Here is a 25,449-nt window from a genome sequence, read left to right on the forward strand (position 1 = left end):
CTTTACATGATACATTTTATACACACAAACACACAAGATAGATTCTATACATATTCACACATTGCATGATACATTCTATACATATCCACACATTACATAATACATTCTATACATATAGGCAAATGATACATTTAATACATATACACATATTACATGATACATTCTACACAGATACACACATTACTTGATACATTTTATACATATACACGATACATTCTATACATATAGACACATTACATGATACATTTACACACATGTATGATACACTGATGTCAAGGCCTGGGATAAAACCTGGTTCTCTGGCTTGAAAGGTGAGTGACTTACCCACTGAGCTACTGGGGACTGATGATGTCAAGCATTATATACATATACACACATGATACATTCTATACATATACAGACATTACATGATACATTCTATACATATACACACATTACATGATACATTCTATACATATACACACATGATACATAAACAGACATATTACATGATACATTCTATACATATACACACATTACATAATACATTTTATGCATCTACACACATGTATTACATGATACATTCTGTACATATACACATATTACATGATACATTCTATACATATACACACTTGTATTATACGCTGATATCAAGGCGTGGGATAAAACCCGATTTTCTGGCTTGAAAGGTGAGTGACTTACCCACTGAGCTACTGGGGACTGATAATGTGATGCATTTTATACATATACACACATGATACATATACACACATGATATATTCTATACTTATACACAAATACATGATACAATCTCTGCATATAGGCAAATGATACATTTTATACATATACACACATGATACATATACACATACATTACATGATACTTTTTATACATATACACACATGATACATTCTATACATATACACACATGTATGATACACTGATGTCAAGGCTTAGGATATTATATCATGTATCATGTAATGTGTCTATATGTATAGAATGTATCATGTAATGTGTGTATATTTGTAGAATGTATCATGGAATGTGTGTATATGTATTAAATGTATCATTTGCCTATATGTATAGAATGTATTATGTAATGTGTTAATATGTATAGAATGTATCATGCAATATACATATACACACATTACATGATACATTCTATACATATAGACACATTGAATGATACATTTTATACATATACACACATGTATGACACACTGATGTCAAGGCCTGGGATAAAACCTGGTTCTCTGGCTTGAAAAGTGAGTGACTTACCCACTCAGCTACTGGGGACTGATGATGTGATGCATTATATACATACAGTATACACACATGATATATTCTATACATATACACAATTACATGATACAATCTATACATATAGGCAAATTATACATTTTATACTTATACACACATAATACATATACACACATTACATGATACATTCTATACATATACACTCAATTCAGATGATGTGATGCATTATATACATACAGTATACACACATGATATATTCTATACATATACACAATTACATGATACAATCTATACATATAGGCAAATTATACATTTCATACATATACACGATACATATACATTATATATTTTATACATATACACAGACACATTCTATACAAATACACTCAATTTACACACAGGTATAATACACTGATGACAAGGTCTGGGATGGAACTGGCTTGATAGGTGAGTGACTTACCCACTGAGATACTTGGGACATGATACATTTTATACATACACACACACAAACACACAAGATAGATTTTATACATATACACACATTGCATGATACATTCTATACATATCCACACATTACATAATTCATTCTATACATATAGGCAAATGATACATTTAATACATATACACACATTACTTGATACATTCTACACATATTACACATTCTATACATATACACAGTCACTTGATACATTCTATACACATACACTCAATTCACACACAAGTATAATACACTGATGTCAAGGTCTGGGATAGAACCCAGGTCTCTGGCTTGAAAGGTGAGTGACTTACTCACTGAGCTACTGGGGACTGATGATGTCTCTTTACATATAGGCAAATGATACATTTTATACATATACACATAGTACAAGATACATTCTATACATATACACACCTTACATTATACATTCTATACATATAGGCAAACGATACATTTAATACATATACACACATTACATGATACATTCTATACATATACACACTTTACATGATACATTTTATACATACACACACACAAACACAGATTCTATATATATACACACACATTGCATGATACATTCTATACATATCCACACATTACATAATTCATTCTATACATATAGGCAAATGATACATGTAATACATAAACACACATTACATGATACATTCTACACATATACATACACTCATGATACATTCTATACATATACAGACATTACATGATACATTCTATACATATTCACACATGATACATTCTATACATATATGATACACTGATGTCAAGGCCTGGGATAGAACCCGGGTCTCTGGCTTGAAAGGTGAGTGACTTACCCACTGAGCTGGGGACTGATGATGAGATGCATGATATATATATATATATATATATATATATATATATATATATATATATATATATATATATATATATATATATATATATATATATATATATATATATATATATATATATATATATATATATATATATATATATATATATATACATACACACATGATATATTCTATACATATACACAATTACATGATACAATCTATACATATAGGCAAATGATACATTCTATACACATACACACATTACACATTCTATACATATACACAATTACATGATGCAATCTATACATATAGGCAAATTATATATTTCATACATTTACACACATGATACATATACACAAATTACATGATACATTCTATACATATAGGCAAATGATACATTTTATATATATATATATATATATATATATATACACACATTACATGATACAATCGATACATTTAGACACATTACATGATACATTCTATACATATACACACATTACATGCTATTTTATGCTTATACAAACATGCTACATTTTAGACATATAACACATTACATGATACATTCTATACATATAGGCAAATGATACATTTAATACATATACACACATTACATGATACATTCTACACAAATACACGATACAATTTATACATATATATGCTATACATAGACACAATTACATGATACAATTTATACACATAGGCAAATGATACATTTTATACATACACACACATTACATGATACATTCTATACATATATGTCAACGCCTGGGATAGAACCCGGGTCTCTGGCTTGAAAGGTGAGTGACTTACCCACTGAGCTACCAGGGACTGATGATACACATACACACATTCTTTACATATAGGCAAATGATACATTTTATAAATATACACACATGATACATTCTATGCATCTACACACATGTATGATACACTGATTCTCTGGCTTGAAAGGTGAGTGACTTACCCACTGAGCTGGGGACTGATGATGAGATGCATTATATATATATATATATATATATATATATATATATATATATATATATATATATATATATATATATATACACACACACACATGATATATTCTATACATATACACAATTACATGATACAATCTATACATATAGGCAAATGATACATTCTATACACATACACACATTACACATATACACAATTACATGATGCAATCTATACATATAGGCAAATTATATATTTTATACATTTACACACATGATACATATACACAAATTACATGATACATTCTATACATATAGGCAAATGACATATTTTCTACATATACACACATTACATGATACTTATACACACATTACATGATACATTTTATACATATACACACATTACATGATACAGTCTGTACATATACACATTTTACATTCTATACATATACACGTGTATGATACATTTTATACATATACACACACATTACATGATACATGCAGTACATAGTCACATATACACACATTACATGATACATTCTGTACATATACACATGTTACATGATACATTTTACACATATACACGATACATTTTATACATATACACACATGAAACATTCTATACATAAACACACACATGTATGATACACTGATGTCAAGGCTTGGGATAGAACCCAGTTCTCTGGCTTGAAAGGTGAGTGACTTACCCACTGAGCTACTGGGGACTGAAGATGTGATGCATTATATACATATACACACATGATATATTCTATACATAGACACAGTTACATGATACAATCTATACATATAGGCAAATGATACATTTTATACATATACACACATTACATGATACATTCTATACATATAAACACATTACATGATAAATTTTATACACACAAACACACAAGATAGATTCTATACATATACACACATTGCATGATACATTCTATACATATCCACACATTACATAATACATTCTATACATATAGGCAAATGATACATTTAATACATATACACACATTACATGATACATTCTACACAGATACACACATTACTTGATACATTTTATACATATACACGATACATTCTATATATATAGACACATTACATGATACATTCTATACATATACACAATTACATGATGCAATCTATACATATAGGCAAATGATATATTTTATACATACACACACATGATACATATACACACATTACATGATACATTCTATACATATACACATTCTATACATATACACACATTACATGATACATTCTATACACAATCTATACAAATAGGCAAATTATACATTTTATATATACACACACACATTACATGATACAATCGATACATATAGACACATTACATGATACATTCTATACATATACACACATTACATGCTATTTTATGCTTATACAAACATGCTACATTTTAGACATATATAAACATATTACACATACATGATAGATTTATGCATTTCATACATATACACAGTTACATGATACAATCTATACATATAGGCAAATTATACATTTTATACATATACACACATTACATGATACATTCTATACATATACACACCTTACATGATACATTCTATACATATAGGCAAATGATACATTTAATACATATACACACATTATATGATACATTCTATACATATACACACATTACATAATATATTTTATACATACACACACACATCACACAAGATAGATTCTATACATATACACACATTGCATTATACATTCTATACATGTCCACACATTACATAATTCATTCTATACATATAGGCAAATGATACATTTAATACATATACACACATTACATGATACATTTTATACATATACACACATGATACATTCTATACATATACACACTTGTATGATACACTGGTGTCAAGGCCTGGGATAGAACCCGGTTCTCTGGATTGAAAGGTGAGTGACTTACCCACATGATACATTCTATACATATACACAATAACATGATACAATCTATACATATAGGCAAATGATACATTTTATACATATACACAGATTACATGATACATTTTATACATATACACACACACACACACACAAGATAGATTCTATACATATACACACATTGCATGATACATTCTATACATATCCACACATTACATAATTCATTCTATACATATAGGCAAATGATACATTTAATACATATACACACATTACATGATACATTCTACACAAATACACACATTACATGATACAATTTATACATATATATTCTATACATACACACAATTACATGATACAATCTATACACATGGGCAAATGATACATTTAATACATACACACAATTACATGATACAATTTATACACATGGGCAAATGATACATTTTATACATATACACACATGATACATATACACACATTACATGATACATTCTATACATATATGTCAAGGCCTGGGATAGAACCCATGTCTCTGGCTTGAAAGGTGAGTGACTTACCCACTGAGCTACCAGGGACTGATGATGTGATCCATTATATACATATATACAGATGATACATACTATACACATACACACATTCTTTACATTTAGGCAAATGATACCTTTTATAAATATACACACATGATACATTCTATACATATACACACATTGCATGATACATTTTATGCATCTACACATGTATGATACACTGATGACAAGAACCTGATTATCTGGCTTGATAGGTGAGTGATTTACCCACTGAGCTACTGGGGACTGATGATGTGATGCATTATATGCATATACACACATGATACATTATATACATATATACACACATTACATAATACATTCTATACATATAGGCAAATGATATATTTTCTACATATACACACATTACATGATACATTTTATACATATACACATACATTACATGATACATTCTGTACATATACACATGTATGATATATTTTATACATATACACACATTACATGATACAGTCTGTACATATACACATATTACATTTTATACACACATTACATGATATATTCTGTACATATACACTTGTATGATACATTTTATACATATACACACACACACACACATTACATGATACATGCAGTACATATACACATGTACACATATTACATGATACATTCTGTACATATACACATGTTACATGAAACATTTTACACATATACACAATACATTTTATACATATACACACATGTATGATACACTGATGTCAAGGCTTGGGATAGAACCCTGTTCTCTGGCTTGAAAGGTGAATGACTTACCCACTGAGCTACTGAGGACTGAAGATGTGATGCATTATATATATATATACATACACGCATGATATATTCTATACATAGACACAGTTACATGATACAATCTATACATATAGGCAAATGATACATTTTATACATATACACACATTACATGATACATTCTATACATATACACACCTTACATGATATATTCTATACATATAGGCAAATGATACATTTAATACATATACACACATTACATGATACATTCTATTCATATACACACATTACATGATAAATTTTATACACACAAACACACAAGATAGATTCTATACATATACACACATTGCATGATACATTCTATACATATCCACATATTACATAATACATTCTATACATATAGGCAAATGATACATTTAATACATATACACACATTACATGACACATTTTATACATATACACACACTTGTATGATACACTGGTGTCAAGGCCTGGGATAGAACCCGGTTGCAACGATAACCTTCCACATTTGTTGTGAGCTGCAGGCTTTACATTTTCATGTGTTAAGAGTATTCATCATGTATTTCAATGCAAATCAATGTATTAAGTTCTACATTTAGAAAATATTTTCTTTATTATTGTAGCCGTTTTTTTAATCGGTGTAAAGAATAACTGGTTGTTTATAAGCATTTTGATATTGGTAAAGGCGTCTGCAACTTTTGTGAAGCATCAAATCACTGGCATATTAACTATAAAAACATGTTTATGACTGCATAAATGTATTATTACTTTTAAAAAAAGTGACATATTGTGCATTTCTATTATACACAATTTGTAATAAAGCGATCTAAAAAGTTCATATAAATAGGTTTTCTCTTTGCACCACCAGGCGACAGTCTTTGTACTTTCATTTCGAGGTTGCAGATTGCATAAGTTTTATTAATATGTATAACTTTATTTATTTTATTAATAACTATAACTTTATATATATAGTTAAAAAATATGTACCATTTTCCCAAGTGTATATAACTACTACTGTAAGAAAATATCAGAATTCGGAACATACTTTTTGTATTATCTTTGCTTGAACTGAGCCGATCTAATCCTGTTTATATGAATTGAACCTGCTCCCGATCAGGTTTGACCTAGCAGAACTGTTGCTATGACAACAACTCTCGGATCAGCTTTGAAGAACGAAACGATCCTGGATCATGTCAAATCGTCAATATCCAAATCCAGCTAACTGAGTAATCCACGTACGAAGAACGGACCCCAGAACCTGAATCTCTGGCTTGATAGGTGAGTGATTTACCCACTGAGCTACTGGGGACTGATGATGTGATGCATTACATGCATATACACACATGATACATTATATACATATATACACACATTACATGATACATTCTATACATATAGGCAAATAATATATTTTCTACATATACACACACATTACATGATACATGCAGTACATATACAGATAATACATTTTATATTAATACATTACATAATACATTCTGTACATATACACGTTACATGATACATTTTACACATATACACATATTACATTTTATATATATACACACATGATACATATACACACATGAAACATTCTATACATATACACACATGTATGATACACTGATGTCAAGGCTTGGGATAGAACCCGGTTCTCTGGCTTGAGAGGTGAGTGACTTACCCACTGAGCTACTGAGGACTGAACATATACACACATGATATATTCTATACATATACACAGTTACATGATACAATCTATACATATAGGCAAATGATACATTTTATACATATACACATATACACACATTACATGATACATTATATACATATACACACTTTACATGATACATTTTATACACACAAACACACAAGATAGATTCTATACATATACACACATTGCATGATACATTCTATACATATCCACACATTACATAATACATTCTATACATATAGGCAAATGATACATTTAATACATATTACATGATACATTCTACACAGATACACACATTACTTGATACATTTTATACATATATCATGTATCATATATGATACACTGATGACAAGGCCTGGGATAGAACCCGGGTCTCTGGCTTGAAAAGTGAGTGACTTACCCACTGAGCTACTGGGGACCGAAGATGTGATGCATTATATACATATACACACATGATATATTCTATACATATACACAATTACATGATACAATCTATACATATAGGCAAATGACACATTTTATAAATATACACACATTACATGATACATTCTATACACATACACAAATTACACATTCTATATATATATACACACATTACATTATACATTCTATACATATACACAATTACATGATGCAATCTATACATATAGGCAAATTATATATTTTATACATATACTCACATGATACATATACACAAATTACATGATACATTCTATACATATACACACATTACATGGTATTTTATGCTTATACAAACATGCTACATTTTAGACATATAAACATATTACACATACATGATAGATTTATGCATTCCATACATATACACAGTTACATGATACATTCTATACATATACACACCTTACATGATACATTCTATACATATAGGCAAATGATACATTTAATAGATATACACACATTACATGATACATTCTAAACAAATACACACATTACATGATACAATTTATACACATTACATGATACATTTTATACATATATATTCTATACATAGACACAATTACATGATACAATCTATACACATAGGCAAATGATACATTTTATACATATATACACATGATACATATACACACATTACATACCCACTGAGCTACCAGGGACTGATGATGTGATGTATTATATACATATACACAGATGATACATACTATACATATACACACATTCTTTACATATAGGCAAATTATACCTTTTATAAATATACACACATGATACATTCTATACATATACACACATTGCATGATACATTTTATGCATCTACACACATGTATGATACACTGATGACAAAAACCTGATTCTCTGGCTTGATAGGTGAATGATTTACCCACTGAGCTACTGATAATGTGATGCATTATATGCATATACACACATGATACATTATATACATATAGGCAAATGATATATTTTCTACATATACACACACACACACATTACATGATACATATACACACATTACATGATACATTTTATACATATATGATACATTTTACATTCTCTACATATACACATGTGTGATACATTTTATACATATACACATATTACATTTTATACACACATTACATGATATATTCTGTACATATACACATGTATGATACATTTTATACATACACACATTACATGATATATGCAGTACATACACATATTATATATATATACACACATTACATGATACATACACACATGTTTTATGATACATTTTACACATATACACATATACATATACATATATACATTTTATACATATACACACATGATACATATACACACATGAAACATTCTTTACATATACACACATGTATGATACACTGATGTCAAGGCTTGGGATAGAACCCGGTTCTCTGGCTTGAAAGGTGAGTGACTTACCCACTGAGCTACTGGGGACTGAAGATGTGATGCATATATTCTATACATAGACACACCTTACATGATATATTCTATACATATAGGCAAATGATACATTTAATACATATACACACATTACATGATACATTCTATACATATAAATACATTACATGATAAATTTTATACACACAAACACACAAGATAGATTCTATACATATACACACATTGCATGATACATTCTATACATATCCACACATTACATAATACATTCTTATTATTATTTATGTATGGTGTGGTCAGAGATACATTTGGTAAATCCTTTATTTTGAGCCCTGAAAAGTGATGTGAAATAAAAGCTAATTGTAATTTGACACTATGAAACCATGACCCATTTGTTCATGCTGATTGAGCAAGCTCATATGCGACACACATAAAGTTAAATAAATGAGGAGGCATGTGGACATTACAAAATATAAATCAAGTAAATTTACCATGATAAAGTCAGATTTATGCATATTAAATATATTTTCCCAACAACATAATTGTGGCTAGTGAAATTGCTGAGTGGCTGGTAATGTTGCAAATCTACTATCCACAGTGGCTGGTGATCAAAAAAGTTCATGTCAAGCCCTGATTATTACAGTGAAATAATTTATTAAATATGACGGGACAAGGCGAGATTGTGTCACAGACTCGGTACAACAGAGACAAGAACTGTGACACCGCGGTTCCGCCCGCTTTGATCATACAGGTTTGGTTTTCAGCAACGGTGTGGAAGGAGCCGCCCTCCACTCTTTCTGTAACTAGCTACAAGTTGTTTATCTAACTAACTTAATCTTACTTATCAAACAAAACATTGATTCACTAGCTTTTCTTAAACGTATTACAGTAGTAGAATATAGCCTTAGGTGGATAAGGTGAAAAAAAAAATTATGTTATGTTGCGTTGTGCACGTTCTGGCTAAAACTCAGAATCGTATTATTATTATTCAAACTTTGTATATATTATTCCATATATTTATGATGTATTGTTTTTTTTTTTTTACCAAATTAAGATGTTTGACAATGTTTGTTGCATATTGGCATGGTTTTTGACTTATTTATGAGCTATTTATGGACATAAAATTAAATAAAAAATATCCTGGATTTGAAAATATTGTGTTCCTGGCCTTCACTGAGCTTAAGTAATAGTTTAATGTACAAAAATTGTGAATGAACTTGACTGTTGATGTCTTAAATAATAATGTCAAATAACCAACATTCCTCAAACTGGATATATCTCGTTTTGCAACGAAACTCTTCATATGTTTAAATCTGTTTTTCTCAGTGAGTTTTGTTTATCATGTCTTAAAATACATTAAATCATACAATAACCACATTATTATTGTACAACACGTATGTCTGTCATTGAATGTGTGTGTGTGTGTGTGTTTATTTATTTACTTGTATTATTATTATTATTATTATTATTATATTACATATTATAATACTAGACTATTATTTGCTGTGTTTTTTTAATATGTGATCATTTTAATGTAAACTTTATAAATGCTTTTGCAATACATTTGTAAAACTTGTCATGCCAATAAAGCAGTTATTGAATTGTGTGTGTGTGTTTGTGTGTGTGTGTGTGTGAGAGAGAGAGAGAGAGAGAGAGAGAGAGAGAGAGAGAGAGAGAGAGAGAGCATGAACGCCCCCGCGCGGTGATGTGACGCAAACCTGTCTAGACCAGAATTACAGGACTGTGAAATTGGACATTGCTTAAGTAAATTCAACTGCAAAAGTATAAAAAACACACACACACACACACACACACACACACACACACACACACACACACACACACACACACACATATATATATATATATATATATATATATATATATATATATATATATATATATATATATATATATAAACATCCACTGCATATTACGACTATGTCCTCGCATTGAAGTCACGTAGCCAATCATTCCACTCTGAAGCGTTGTCAAGTAGACTGTACAACAGGCTGGGGTGCTCGCTGACTAACCCGATCTCGTTAGTTCACAAGGGTTTCGGTTGAAGTTAGTTACCGTTGGCAGTGCACTGACCTGACAGGCACACCTTCTCCCTCTCTTATCTAAGAGGGCGTGTCCGAAACGAGTCTAGTAAGCGAGGAATCACCTGAGCTCATTACAAGCAGCAACGCACAGGTGTCAAAATGGGCAAAGCAGCAGGACGCTGGGACTTTGAATGGGTGTATAATGAACAACCGCACACGTGGAGAAGAAAAGAAATATTGGGTAAGTTTCAAGTTATTGACAGAAATACACAATAAGTCAAACTAATTAAAACATGCTGATTAGATGTGATGTAATTTGGTTAACTGACTTATTTTAACTGAGTTTAAATATCCACTGAACCATCTGAGAGCGTGTTAGATTTTTTATCGTGATGCTAATATAAATAATACTCAAATGTCAGTTAAGCACTTTATCTTAGCTCAATTAAGTGTCTTGTCACAAAACAAAACACTAATTTTAAACGATGAATATGCTATTTAATGGATATAATTAGTAAAATGTAAGTTACTTCAAAAGCGTTTAATTTTGAACAACAACAACAACAACAACAACTACAGCGTTATTGCTCATTTTCGCCGGATGAAAGCGTGCGTCTTTAAGATACAAGTCTGGGTGATCTCAGACAATGGCTTCAGGGGTGATAATTTGTAAAACGATTCCTGGCATCATAAGTGCGTCTTGTTTGGTAACAATTGTCTTGTGACCATAGTTCTAAAGATGTATGTCACGAGCTCAGTTGCCTTATAAAATACATTTATGAGCAGAGGCGGACTTAGTGCTTTGGGGGCCCTAAGCAATTGCAGGTATGGGGCCCTTGCAGTTAAACTCAAAGCACTCTCTTTCTCTATAGATTTTTTTTCTCTGTAAATTCTGGATTTATTTTTTTAATTTGAATTTATTTTTTATATTTGGCAAATAAAGTGCATTGTACAAATATATTTTAAGTGGGACCTTTATATTTTAAATGTAAAAAAAGTACAGTTATAGCCATTTGCGATTAGATTTTAATATTTGCATGTGCACTATGGAAGCAACGTTCCGCTATTTATGGGGGCCCCTTGTTTTGGAAATAAGTAATAAAAATGGGCTTAACCCTTTAACTGCCCCGAAAAAAAATGTAATGGCATTTTTTAACTCCTATTGTCATTAGTTAACACACTCTGCATTTTTTTCAACACATCCCATGTGTTGGTTTATTGTAAAAGCACCTGAATTAATACATATACTATAAAAAATATGAAGTTTAAGACCAATTTATTCAAAAACAATCAAAACAAAATATTTTTTAATACCAAGACATCTTTGTTTTGTTTATTTTAAGTATGCTTTAAAATATTTCAGATTCTCATTTCACATATTTGCTTGTTTGTTTGTTTTTACAATAAAACCAAAATTAAATGTACTAGAGCAACAGGGTTATGTTTGTTTGATTTGTTTTTTTGTAAACCAGCAATGTTGTATAGTGTAAACCATTATTTAAAACAGACATTTTTTAAATTACTTTAACACTTGTTATTAAAAATGGTAAAAACATGATCAGCCATTTGGTAGACCAAGCAGTTAAAGGGTTTAAGGAGCGGACCATGATGAAATGACTAGTTCTCTATCTGGAGCATCTAGCCCCTGACACAATCCCACCCCTCCACACCCCAAAAAAGCTAAACAAAACATGGGTAGGTTTACACCTGAACTCTTTAAATATTAATAATGTATTCTTCCATCATCTTCAGACTTTTCCAGAAGGAATGTCGACACGGATACTATTTACAAAATATTACGTAGTATAGTATTACATTAATCCAAAAAAATGTGTATGAAAGAGTTCAAAACTGCTTGTTTTAAAGCAGTTTTTACAACAACACTATCTAGGGTTGAACCGGCATCTGTCAGTGCAGTTTATGGTAATTTTATTTACACACTTTATGGCGTTTGGCTATTCATTACACAGGTGAACTTGCCCAGTGTTTAAAAGCGGTGCGTACACACTGTATTACCTCAGGCTCAAATATGACTCCCAGGAGCTGCATCAGGGGTTGTTCTTAATAAACCTGTTTGAGCGTTTCCGCGACAATAGGCAATGACGGGTGTGATCTTGCTCAGCAGATACTCAAGGAGCAGCAAACGGGGCATCCAAGTATCTCCACATGCATTTGTACATGAACATTATCAAACTTTAAAGCCTGGTGCTGTTGATGGCCACAGCTGTGCTTGTTTTGTATGGGCCATTTGTTTGACCAATATGTAAAAATTTAAAGGGGGAAACAAATACATGGATAATTTGACATCTGGAAGAAAAACCAGGAACATTTCTGTGTTTAATGATAATAATAATTTTCCTTCCTGGCTAATGCCATAATCAAAGAATGATTCACTTGCTAATACAAATTAGTAAAAAAAAAATAGCAATGTGAACACTTTGCAAACAGACATTATTCAAATTGCATGAAAAAGTGTTATGGTAGATTTGCATTTGGGTCACATGTAATTTTACAGGTGAAAGTGGTCAGTGAGTCTCTTTGTGGAGCCTCTATGAAGAGATTCTATAGCAGAGGATGATGGGTAAACAGAGGGTTAGCTGGGCAAACAAATCTGCTAATTAAAAAAACGCACTCTGCTAAGGGAAGGTCTCTCCCATGTGGGGAGGATTAGTAATTACCTAACTACCTATGCAACACTGCGCCTTAACATGTTTGGTTACCACTAGCAACTGTAATAATGTGATAATCTCTATTAATCCTTTAAGTATATACTCTCAAATTCGTTATTGCAAAAAAAAGTTATAATTAAATAAAGCATTCTATAGAAAATATTAATCTAAAAGAGTTGTGTGACGTGTACTCATTTATGCTGAACACTGTGTATACATGTATAAAAGTTAAATATTATTTTTCTCCTATTCAAAGTATTATTTTGAATTCTAAACATTTTGTTATCTCTCGCTCCAGCTAAGTATCCTGAAATCAAGTCTTTGATGGGTCATGACCCACAGCTGAAATGGGTGGTGTCAGGAATGGTACTCACTCAGCTCCTGGCGTGCTACATGGTCCATGAGCTCTCCTGGAAGTGGGTGTTGTTTTGGGCATATGCGTTTGGTGGTTGCATCAACCACTCTTTGACCTTAGCCATCCATGACATTTCTCACAATGTGGCCTTCGGCACAAAGAGGGCACGCTGGAACCGCTGGTTTGCCATGTTTGCCAATCTCCCCATTGGCCTGCCATATTCCGCATCCTTCAAGAAGTACCACATCGACCACCATCGCTATCTGGGTGGAGATGGCTTGGATGTGGATATTCCTACTGACCTCGAGGGCTGGTTCTTCTGCACTCCGGCCAGGAAGGTGCTCTGGCTGTTCCTCCAGCCTTTGTTCTATGCGCTCCGGCCACTGATCGTCAACCCAAAGCCCGTGACCAGGTTGGAGATGCTGAATGCAGCTGTACAGTTTGTGGTAGACATCATCATCTACTATTTTTGGGGTCTGAAGCCCATAGTCTATCTCATCTCTGGCTCTATACTGTGCATGGGCCTGCATCCAATCTCTGGACACTTCATTGCTGAGCACTACATGTTTACGAAAGGTCATGAAACGTACTCTTATTACGGCCCACTCAACTTGATAACCTTCAATGTGGGATACCATATGGAGCATCACGACTTTCCCAGCATTCCTGGAAGCAAATTACCTGAGGTACGATTTGGGCTTTATATCAATATTTTTATGGATGCATGGTAAGAAGTTGTAAATAATAAAGGTATAGTTCACCAATAACTGAAATTGTATCATCCTTTACTCACCATGCACTTGTTCCAACCATTTAAGTTTCTTTATTCTGTAAAACACAGACGATATTTTGAAAAATTCTTAACTTGTATTGTCTTTCATAGTGTTTGTTTTTCCTACTTTGGATGTCAATGGTTATTGGTTTTCAGCTTTCTTCTAATATGAATTAAGAAGCTCAAATATTTGGAACCACTTAGAGTAAATAGTGAGAGAAAGTTTTTGGTGAACTTTCCCTTTAATGGCAAATATTATTTATGATTATACAATATTTAAAAAAATATAACGTCCATATTTTCTTCCCAAACAGAATACAAAGAAACTTGCATTGACCTTTTATATTATGCACAATAAATTTAGTTTGTTGGATAAAGCAAAGGCAATCTTAATGCAATTGAGAAATGACAGCTAAATTAATTTCCACGTCTAACCAATAAAGTACAACCAAATATGGTACATTGCACATCCCTATTGACCTTTCATTTTCTCTGAGAGCCATTAACACAGCACCCTTTATCAACTACACACACAGTGCCTGCTTTTTATGAGCCTAAAAACAACATTTTTCACTTCTTTAAATGAGAAAAATTGTAGGTTTTACAGGATTTTTATAATGATTTCCAAGTCTTCGTAATGTAAGCTGAGAATTACTTGAAAGGTTACATTAGAAAGTGATTGCCACCTACTGGTCTACAATGCATGTGGTTTAATCATATTAACAAGCCCATGTGAATGAGAATAATTTTCAGAACACTAGTGTCTGTTTGCAAACTAAATAAAATAACCCTCAACACAAAATCCCTTTCGCTTTTACTACTTTGTTTTAGTGTAAATGCAAAGGTGGTCTATACTGTCAATAAAGTGCCATTACCAAGAAGAAACCCTATTTTTAATACACCTCAGGAAGTTTACTTTTCAGTCTACAGCTGAAGTGGAAATGTCATGGTAATGCCCTGCATTGATTCTGGCAGTTACTGATTAAGAGAAAGAATTTGACATTTAGTTCCATGAAACTAACAATGAATTCAAATATTTGCTTAATTTCCCCCTCAAATTACTACTTTGTCCATTTTAACTGTGTTAAGAGATTTTAGAACTCATAACTTCAGCATAAAAGAATCATGTCCTATCTTTAAACTGATTACCCATACAGTACATTTGTTTCTGTTAATGTTTAAACCTTGAAATAAGATATGACGACAGTCAGGAACCTGACCACCGCTCCACCCTCACTTTACACCTCAGCTGCTTTATTGTTCTTCATTCTTAAGACTTTATAGTTTGCATAATGCATTTCATTCCTAGACATTTCCCAATAAGTATTTGTTTATTTCTGGATTTTCTTTTTGTCCAGGTGAAGAGGATTGCAGCAGAGTACTATGACTCACTCCCTCAACACACGTCCTGGATGCGAGTTCTGTGGGACTTTGTATTTGATGACTCCATCGGCCCCTACGCCCGAATTAAGAGACAATACACACTTGGCAAAAAGGAATAAACTAGGTGTAAGACTACTAATCTAACCAAACATGCTACTGGGTATATACACAATATATTACACAAATCTGCAAATGAGACATAATTGCTATTTGCAGGCTCTTATTTGGGACTTATTCTATTCCATTCACAGTCGCTGCATTTCATTGCATCGCAACATCCTTACAATATCCAAAGAATAATTTCACACTATCGTGTTACAGTACATGATCTACTATTTGGGTGTATTAAAGCACTTCTCAAAATATGTGCATACACTCATTCATTCCTAAATCGTGAAACTTGATGTGCATCTTATCAAATACATGTACCAGGCCATTGCAGTTTTTGTTTGTATTGTCATTTATCACCACTCTGTTCTCTCAATTACTGCATCTCAAGAAAAGAAGAGCTGAGATGGAATGGCGGACTTTAAAAAATGCCTTTATATCAGTGAGGCTTTTTTGAAAACAGAATATTCAATTTTGTGCGCTTTTGTGACAAAGTTCATACTTTACGTTCTGTCGTTTGCACTGTGACAGTTTAACACTGAACATTATTGTGATGTTGTTGTAGAATATGTTTGTTTAGCTTAACTATTTCAATAAATCTCTTTCTTACAGCCTTACTCTGAAAGACAGCAGATTTTACAGGGGAGCAGAACTGTCTGTTTTAATATCTAATGAAAATATGAGTTATTCATATTTTTAAAAAAAATTGAACGAAACGAGACTTTATAAAAGGGGGAAAAGCTTTTAAACTTTTAATTACATCAATCTCACACTCTTACCACGTGTTTAATTCTCATTTCTGTGAAACATTAACATCAACTTAAAATCAGGATCAACCCAATTAAACCAAGATACATTGTACGTTCAAACAATTCATCCCATACTTTATGCCACTTCCAATAATTGCTCACATTTTCGTGTGTGTATATACTTCAATATTTCCATGTCCATCTCTTAAACTCATCGAAAGAGTATTTATAACCTTATTTATTCATACCAATGTAAAACACAATTCAAGTGAACTTCAGCAAAAAGGAAAAGAAAAAGTTGCTGGTCGTTCAGCACAAACGTGTGCAGCTTGTACTTAAAACCAAAGGATAAGAGGGGTAATATAAAATATAAAAGGCTGACAATAACTGTCGTGCAACTTTGTATCTCTCTTATTTAATATAATACAATAATAACAATGACCAAAGAAACAATATAAACTTAGAAAACAAAAATATCTTCATTAATTTCCAACTTGTTGACTTTAAAGACTTGAAAGAGCGAGAGCAGCAAGCTGCACAGTGGACTGTCTCAACGTTCATACTGGAGGAAATAGAAAATTCAGTGAGAAGGTCTATATTTCCATCTGCTCGTTCATTCATACACAGTCACTCACTTTCCTCAGCTTTTCCCTTGTCCTTCTTGGTAATGCCTTGTGTCTGTGCAACATTTCTGCAACTGAGGTCTCCGTCCCGTTGCAGACATGTTGTCAGAATTGTTTCACGTGCGCTTTCTTGTACTTCCCCGAACCTTCAGCCATTATCAGTCGTCGTCGTTGACATTTCATAAAACTATGTGGAGCCAATTCTCAGCAGTTCCCTTCTAATGGCTAAAAAAAAAAAAAAGATAACATTGTTAACATTTGCAAGATATGAAAAACTTTTTTTTTTAATAATCCTGGATTCCTCAAAACCTACCATCAATTATTTCCTCTTTTACTTTCTGCAATTCACGAACGACCTCCTCCAAGATCTCCTTGTGAACGCAACAGATTTTATCACTGTTAGCCAACCAGTCCGTTCTCATTTTTTTCCAGCGCAATACACAGTACAGTAGTAAAGCATGATATTCTCAACCAACCTGTTTCATTCTGTCAAAGTCGAATGACTCTGCGTCACTGGTGCTTCCGAGTGGTTTTGCCCTGTACAGTGTTCATCAAAAATATTTAAGCGTCAAGAGTTCACACTTCGATATTGCTTATTAATAATAGCAGGTTTAGCATGCTGTCAAGGGAGAGAAAACCCTGAGCTCTGAGACGTCTGGTCAATGAACATGTACGGGGATATGAGTTAGTTCTCGAGAGCTCTCCCTGGAGATGGGGTGGATTCTTAAAAAATGATAAGGGAGTAATGCTAGACGAGCTATTTAAAGTGAGTTTGGAATAATCCGATTGGCAAACTAATGATTACAGATGAGAGGCCAGCCACGATCAATCAGATCAAGTGCTCCTCTCAAAATTAGTTTGTGAAACTTCACGTGAATGATCAAATATTTACCTGCAAGTCAAGCTTAAACTTCTAGATAAAGTAACTATTAACTTTTTGATGTTTACTGATGTAATCTCAGAAGCTGTTCAAATGACATTAAAAAGGTTTCATGCATTATAGTTTTTAATGCCAATTTTAATGACTGTGGTGTTTTGGGGGCTTAAAAAGCTTAATTGTGAAAACGTTTCTAAAACAAATTGCTAATGCGCAAAATTCACAATAAAAAATGAATAACAAAAAAGTATCCAAAATCAAAACAAATCTGCTGCTTCTGTGAATAGAGACATCAGCCTTTAACTTGAAAAGTTTTTGTCATTAACATCAGTCATATTTATATAAAATATAAATTTTGTGTAAGTATAATAATGGCACATTTGAGCAGCATTAGTACACTTTTCACAAGACTTGACGTGTTTAACGGTCATTATAATCTTAAATCCTTGAAAGTGTATAATATTTAGATAAAAAACTGCATCAATATATGCATTTATGCATGCATTATATCATATTTGTGTCTAATTACACATTTTAAAAAAAAATTACCGCTTATGCACGGTGTTTCTAATGCAGCGTCTATGGGGCTTAAAGTTTTTCTGAAAGTCTTGATAACACCATCATGACATTTTTCTTTTATTATTTCAACAAATGGGACTGTAAAAAAATGTATTGCACTCTCCCATTGACTGCACCGTAAGTTTACCCAACTATGGCGACTTCTGCTGCTAAGAAACCCTGAAATGTGAAAAGGGTTCATCATAATTTTTTAATGATATGAAACATCCAGTTTTTTCTATTTAGAATGTGTTTTTTTAAAAAGTTTTTATAAGAATTTTGTAAAAAATGTTATTGTATTTATTTTTGTATGTTATTATTTAGGGAGCATTTATGAAGAAGAGATCTGACAAGAGTCCGCTGCACACAATTTCATAAATGTCACATCTGGAGGAGAAATACATACTCATTCGTTTTCTTCACACAAACATTTTTGTGAAAAGATCATACAACAAACTCAGAATAGTTTTTGCACAGCATCAATGAGGCCTTGTATGTTCGAATCCTTATTGTGTTTCTTTAGACACCAAATACTGGCCTGACAAACATGTTATAGCAATTTTAGTCATTTTGCCAAATCTGCGTGAACGGATTTTAACAGCGTTTTTACTTGTAGAGCAGAGCCGCAGAGGAAATGTTTTCTGATATTAGTACATTGTTGTCATAAATGTAGCCTCGTATAGGCTCATTTTCAGAGTTATTTTCTCTGTGTTTACCCTAAACATAACACCTATACTTTTCTAGTCGTCTGAGAGCAAGCAAAACCGGCTTTGTTTGGATTTAGGTCATTGCAGGCTCATGTTGCATGAGTTTTACTATGGCCTTAACATGACCATTTGTACAGCCAACCAAGACATTTAGAGAAAACCTAGGCTGGATTAAATCTGTTATTTTACTGCGATCCATCAAGGAATGCTTTAACAAATGGCAGTATTATAAAAAGAAACATCAAAAGCCAGAACACAAAGAACTCACTGAACAGGGTCAAGAATGTGATGTTTACTGAAGCATAAATCTGTGAAAACATACCTTGACACAGCTGAAGACTTGTCTGCAGAGTTCGCCCGTTCCCATGGCTTTTTTACTGGATCTGAGAATCAATATTTACATAAAGGATGATGCATCTGCTCTACGACATTGAATACAACTTGGAATTTACCATAAAAACTTTTTTAGTTTTACTAATTTATAGTATTTTAATTTTGTAATGTATATTTTGAATAATAAGTTTGCAGTAGTTTGTAAAATAATTATGCAGCATTGTTAATAACAACAACAACAACAACAACAACAAAACAATGAATATCATGCATTAATATGTTCAACAAACATGTTTTGGGCAGACTGAAAACGCAAACTTTGAAAAATAAGATATAATATTATTGTTTCACTATTTTTTAAAGCATTAGTAAAGATACTTATTTTTAAAATTTTAGAAACAGTACTATACATTTAATGTAGTAAAAAAGAAAGAAACAAACACCTGAGTTTTGTCCACGGGAGGAAGAAGGGGATCCATTAGACTCTTCCTGCAAGTGAGATATACAGTACAACACTAATGAGATATGATATAACACACAACAAACATAAAAAAACTTATATGAACAGCATGTGTGTGTGTTTTTTTAGACAAATAATATACAAAAGTCCTACATTTTGACTGTCTTCTGGTTTCTCTGAGGCCTTCCTCCTACAGAACAACCATAGTAAACAATCAAACTTTTGTATAACCACAAACCACAGATCAAATGATACAGATCACAGATAGCAGGGCTGCAGGGAAATCTCCCATTGCGAAAATTAAGTTTTTCTGCAAAATATATTAAGATGAATACAATTTCACCAGATAATTTGAATAGCCTAATTTGACAAGAATTCATATGTTTAAACTCATTGGGATTAGTAATGAGTGCATCTGTATTAAATTCTATAAACAACCTTTAGTTGATGTGTAATGTATCTGTATGAACATACACAACATCTCTAAATGTAATGCAAAGGGAGACACTAGCTTTTACAGAGTTAGCTTAGCAAAGCCTACAGCGAACAAAGTTTGGGGACTACATCCGGGTTAGTGAAATCACAAACGCTTCAGGTTACACGTATTCACCACAAGCTTACACCCTGTGCAGCAAAGGGGAGTGGCCAGAGGTGCTGTAATGTAGCAGAGAAAGCTAAAATGCCATCTAAACGCTGCTATTTCCACAGATCTTCTTCGGTTTCTGTATTTGGGCTTCCAAAGGACATGACACACAGAGAGAAGTGCTTACAATTTAATTTTAATTATGTTCCAGAGAATTATAAAAATATATAGCTAGCATTTGACAAAGGACAGCTTCCAGAACCTCTCCCAGTTCAGTACTGAAACTCCTCAGAGGAGCAGCTTCAACCATAATAGATGAAGCTGTGGATTATGAGCCACAACCTGGAAGTATTTTTATTTGTTAAAATTGATCTATTACTTGCATAGTTTCTAGTGTAAACAACTTTCAGAGGAACTAGGAAATATGTAGTTTTGATGTTAGCCGAGAAGTTGAATAAAATAAAGTAAGATATATGAAAAAATAATGTAGTTTTTTACAAATGTAGCATGAAAACACATGACTTTGCATCTTATAAACACAACCAAGCTTTAAAATTACACAAAAAAGTGACCACCCCTTTAATAAACACATGCAAAATATATTATAATTTGATTTCATTATTTATTATTATTTGACTCTATCATGATTAGACTCCGTAGCGACTCTACAACTCCTATGTGTTCTCCACTGTGGCCAATTTTAATCCCAACTTAACATAGCACATAACTTGATGCTACTATTGCAGATGCACACATCACAATGTCAATGTTGAAACAGAATATCATGCAGCCAGAACACATAGTATGAAAACAGGACATGGATTAAGTCAGACCTCCTTGCTAAAAGGGCGTTCATCTCCTGCATTAAACCTTCTCCACCTCCACCACTGCCACCGCTGGAGCGACTGGCATCGTTCTTACTGTTGCTACTGTTGTTGCTGCTGCTGCTGCTTTCCTCTGGCTGGAGGAGATCAAACATTAAACAATCAATCAGCCATAAAGATCAGAGTTTCTACAGGTTTCATCAAGTCAAATTTAAGACTTTTTAAGAGCTTTTTATGATGGCTATGAATGAACTTTTAGACATAGACAAGGCTAAACGCCAAGGATTTTTTCTAATGGCCCAGTTAAAACATAAAAAATGTTCTTGAAAGGAAGATAAATAAACCATATTGGTAAGTAGAGTTAATAAATAAACTTTTGTTAAAACTTTTACTGAGCTGAAATGTCAGTGATCGGATGGGTGTTGGCTTGATTGGGTAGCTTTACACGGACATTGAAAAATTAAACCTGTTTAAAATTATTTAAGACCAACAACAGTAAATTTAGGACTTTTTGAGGGCAAAAAATTAGTTTTTGATATTTTTAAAAGTCTTTTTAAGACCTCTTGGATAAGACCTCTGAAATATACTCACAACTTATCACCTTATAGATTATCACACCTACTGCTAAAACAATTATTGACGTTTGGGGAAAGAATGTGCCGCTCTCACCCGCTGAACTTTACGTAGCTTGGCACCGGCTAGTGCTGCGGCCAGACCTGACGGAGCAGGACCTCCACCAGCCGGCAGTGGAGGTGGCGTTGGAGGGGGTCCTGTGACAGGCGGCGGTGGTCCAGGTGGAGGCGGACCAGGCGGAGGTGGACCGGGAGGGGGCGGCGGGGCTGGTGGTCCCACCATGGATGCTGAGGTAGGGGGGTGAACAGGAGGGGCGGCAGAGAGCATAGAGGGATGACCTGGTGGGACGGGAGGACCTGCTGAAAGAATGGAAAGAAACACTGTTGTATTGTAGACTTAGGGGTTAGTTATTAAAATGCAGAAATGAAATTCACTGGAACAAGGAACATTTGTGTTGACTTAAAGGTGAAGTGTGTATGTTGTGTGATAGGAACCAGAACTGCAAACAGGTTTACAGGACTCTCACTCTGTCTGCTACTAGTCGAGTAAATGGATAGACCCGCCCTAGACTCACACCATCGATTCAGGAAGTATTGCAGAGTGGCTGGTTGGGATGATCAAACAAACACTGCAAATGTTTTGATTGCACTACAGTGTGTTTAGTTTCTGGGAAATCATACTAATAAGGGCTCAGCAGTAAGAACTTTTTATTTTTCTGCCGGCTTAGTAGAAACTAAGTCAAGAATGAACATTTACATCAAAACATTTCTGAGTTTCTTTCTTCTGTTAAACACAGAAGTGGGTATTTAGGAAAATGTTAAAACCTGTAGCCACTGACGTCCACTGTAAGAAAAACAAATACTATGAATATTAATGGTTACAGGTTTCCTGATTTCATCAGAACATCTCTATTTGTGTTAATCAGAAGAAGGAATCTCAACCAGGTTTATGAAAAGTGAGGATTGAGTAAATGATGATAGATCTTTTAGTTTTGGGATCCTTTTAACTGAACTAATGTTTGTTCTTAAAAAAAATAATGAATATGTATTTTTGACAGCATATTTTTTTGTCAAATGTGATTAGGTATAAATAATTTAAAATATTTAATTTTGAATAATGTTTTCTTTAAAATGTGTATCTTATTATATACACTGTTCAAAAGTGTCGAGTCTGTAAGAGTTGTAAGAAATTAATGTTTTTTTTTCGGCAAGGATGATTTAAAATTGATTTAAAGTGTCAGCAAATACATTTTTTGATATACAAATGATTGTAAATTTGAAAGGAAATGACTTTCTCTTCATCAATGGGTCTTGAACAAAAATATTTAAAATAGCAGCACAATTTTTTATCATGATCAAATTAAGAAACGTTTAACATCATATTAAAATGATTTCTGAAGGACAATGTGACATTAGTTGTTTCCATCCAAAGATGCAAATTAAATTTATGTGCAAATCTGGAATATCGCTTAAAAGATGTGCAAATAAAGCAGCGTTTCCATCCAATGAGTCAA

General features: G+C 32.7%; 2 protein-coding genes across 19 annotated transcripts in view; one reads left to right on the forward strand and one right to left on the reverse strand.

The window, feature by feature from the left end:
* Positions 1 to 12,303: 12,303 nt before the first annotated feature.
* On the forward strand, positions 12,304 to 18,773 carry degs2 (delta(4)-desaturase, sphingolipid 2). Its single transcript, NM_001163366.2, is given in 3 exon segments — positions 12,304 to 12,603; positions 15,330 to 16,072; positions 17,517 to 18,773. Coding segments are annotated over 3 exon segments (969 nt in total). The 5' UTR covers positions 12,304 to 12,521; the 3' UTR covers positions 17,661 to 18,773.
* evla (Enah/Vasp-like a) overlaps positions 18,372 to 25,449 on the reverse strand; it is a 78,301-nt gene continuing 71,223 nt past the window's right edge. For 9 of the 18 annotated variants that reach the window (XM_087289439.1, XM_087289445.1, XM_087289436.1 and 6 more), the window contains 8 exons: positions 24,033 to 24,295; positions 23,373 to 23,500; positions 22,110 to 22,146; positions 21,940 to 21,985; positions 21,486 to 21,546; positions 19,498 to 19,558; positions 19,335 to 19,392; positions 18,372 to 19,246 (listed from right to left, as the gene is read on the reverse strand). In XM_087289439.1, the coding sequence (XP_087145565.1) occupies positions 19,209 to 19,246; positions 19,335 to 19,392; positions 19,498 to 19,558; positions 21,486 to 21,546; positions 21,940 to 21,985; positions 22,110 to 22,146; positions 23,373 to 23,500; positions 24,033 to 24,295 (692 nt within the window). In that variant the 3' untranslated portion in view covers positions 18,372 to 19,208. 18 annotated transcript variants of the gene reach the window in all.

This window comes from Danio rerio, chromosome 17 (genome assembly GCF_052040795.2).
Source record: "Danio rerio strain M-AB ecotype USA chromosome 17, GRCz13ab, whole genome shotgun sequence".
NCBI classification, from domain to species: domain Eukaryota; kingdom Metazoa; phylum Chordata; class Actinopteri; order Cypriniformes; family Danionidae; genus Danio; species Danio rerio.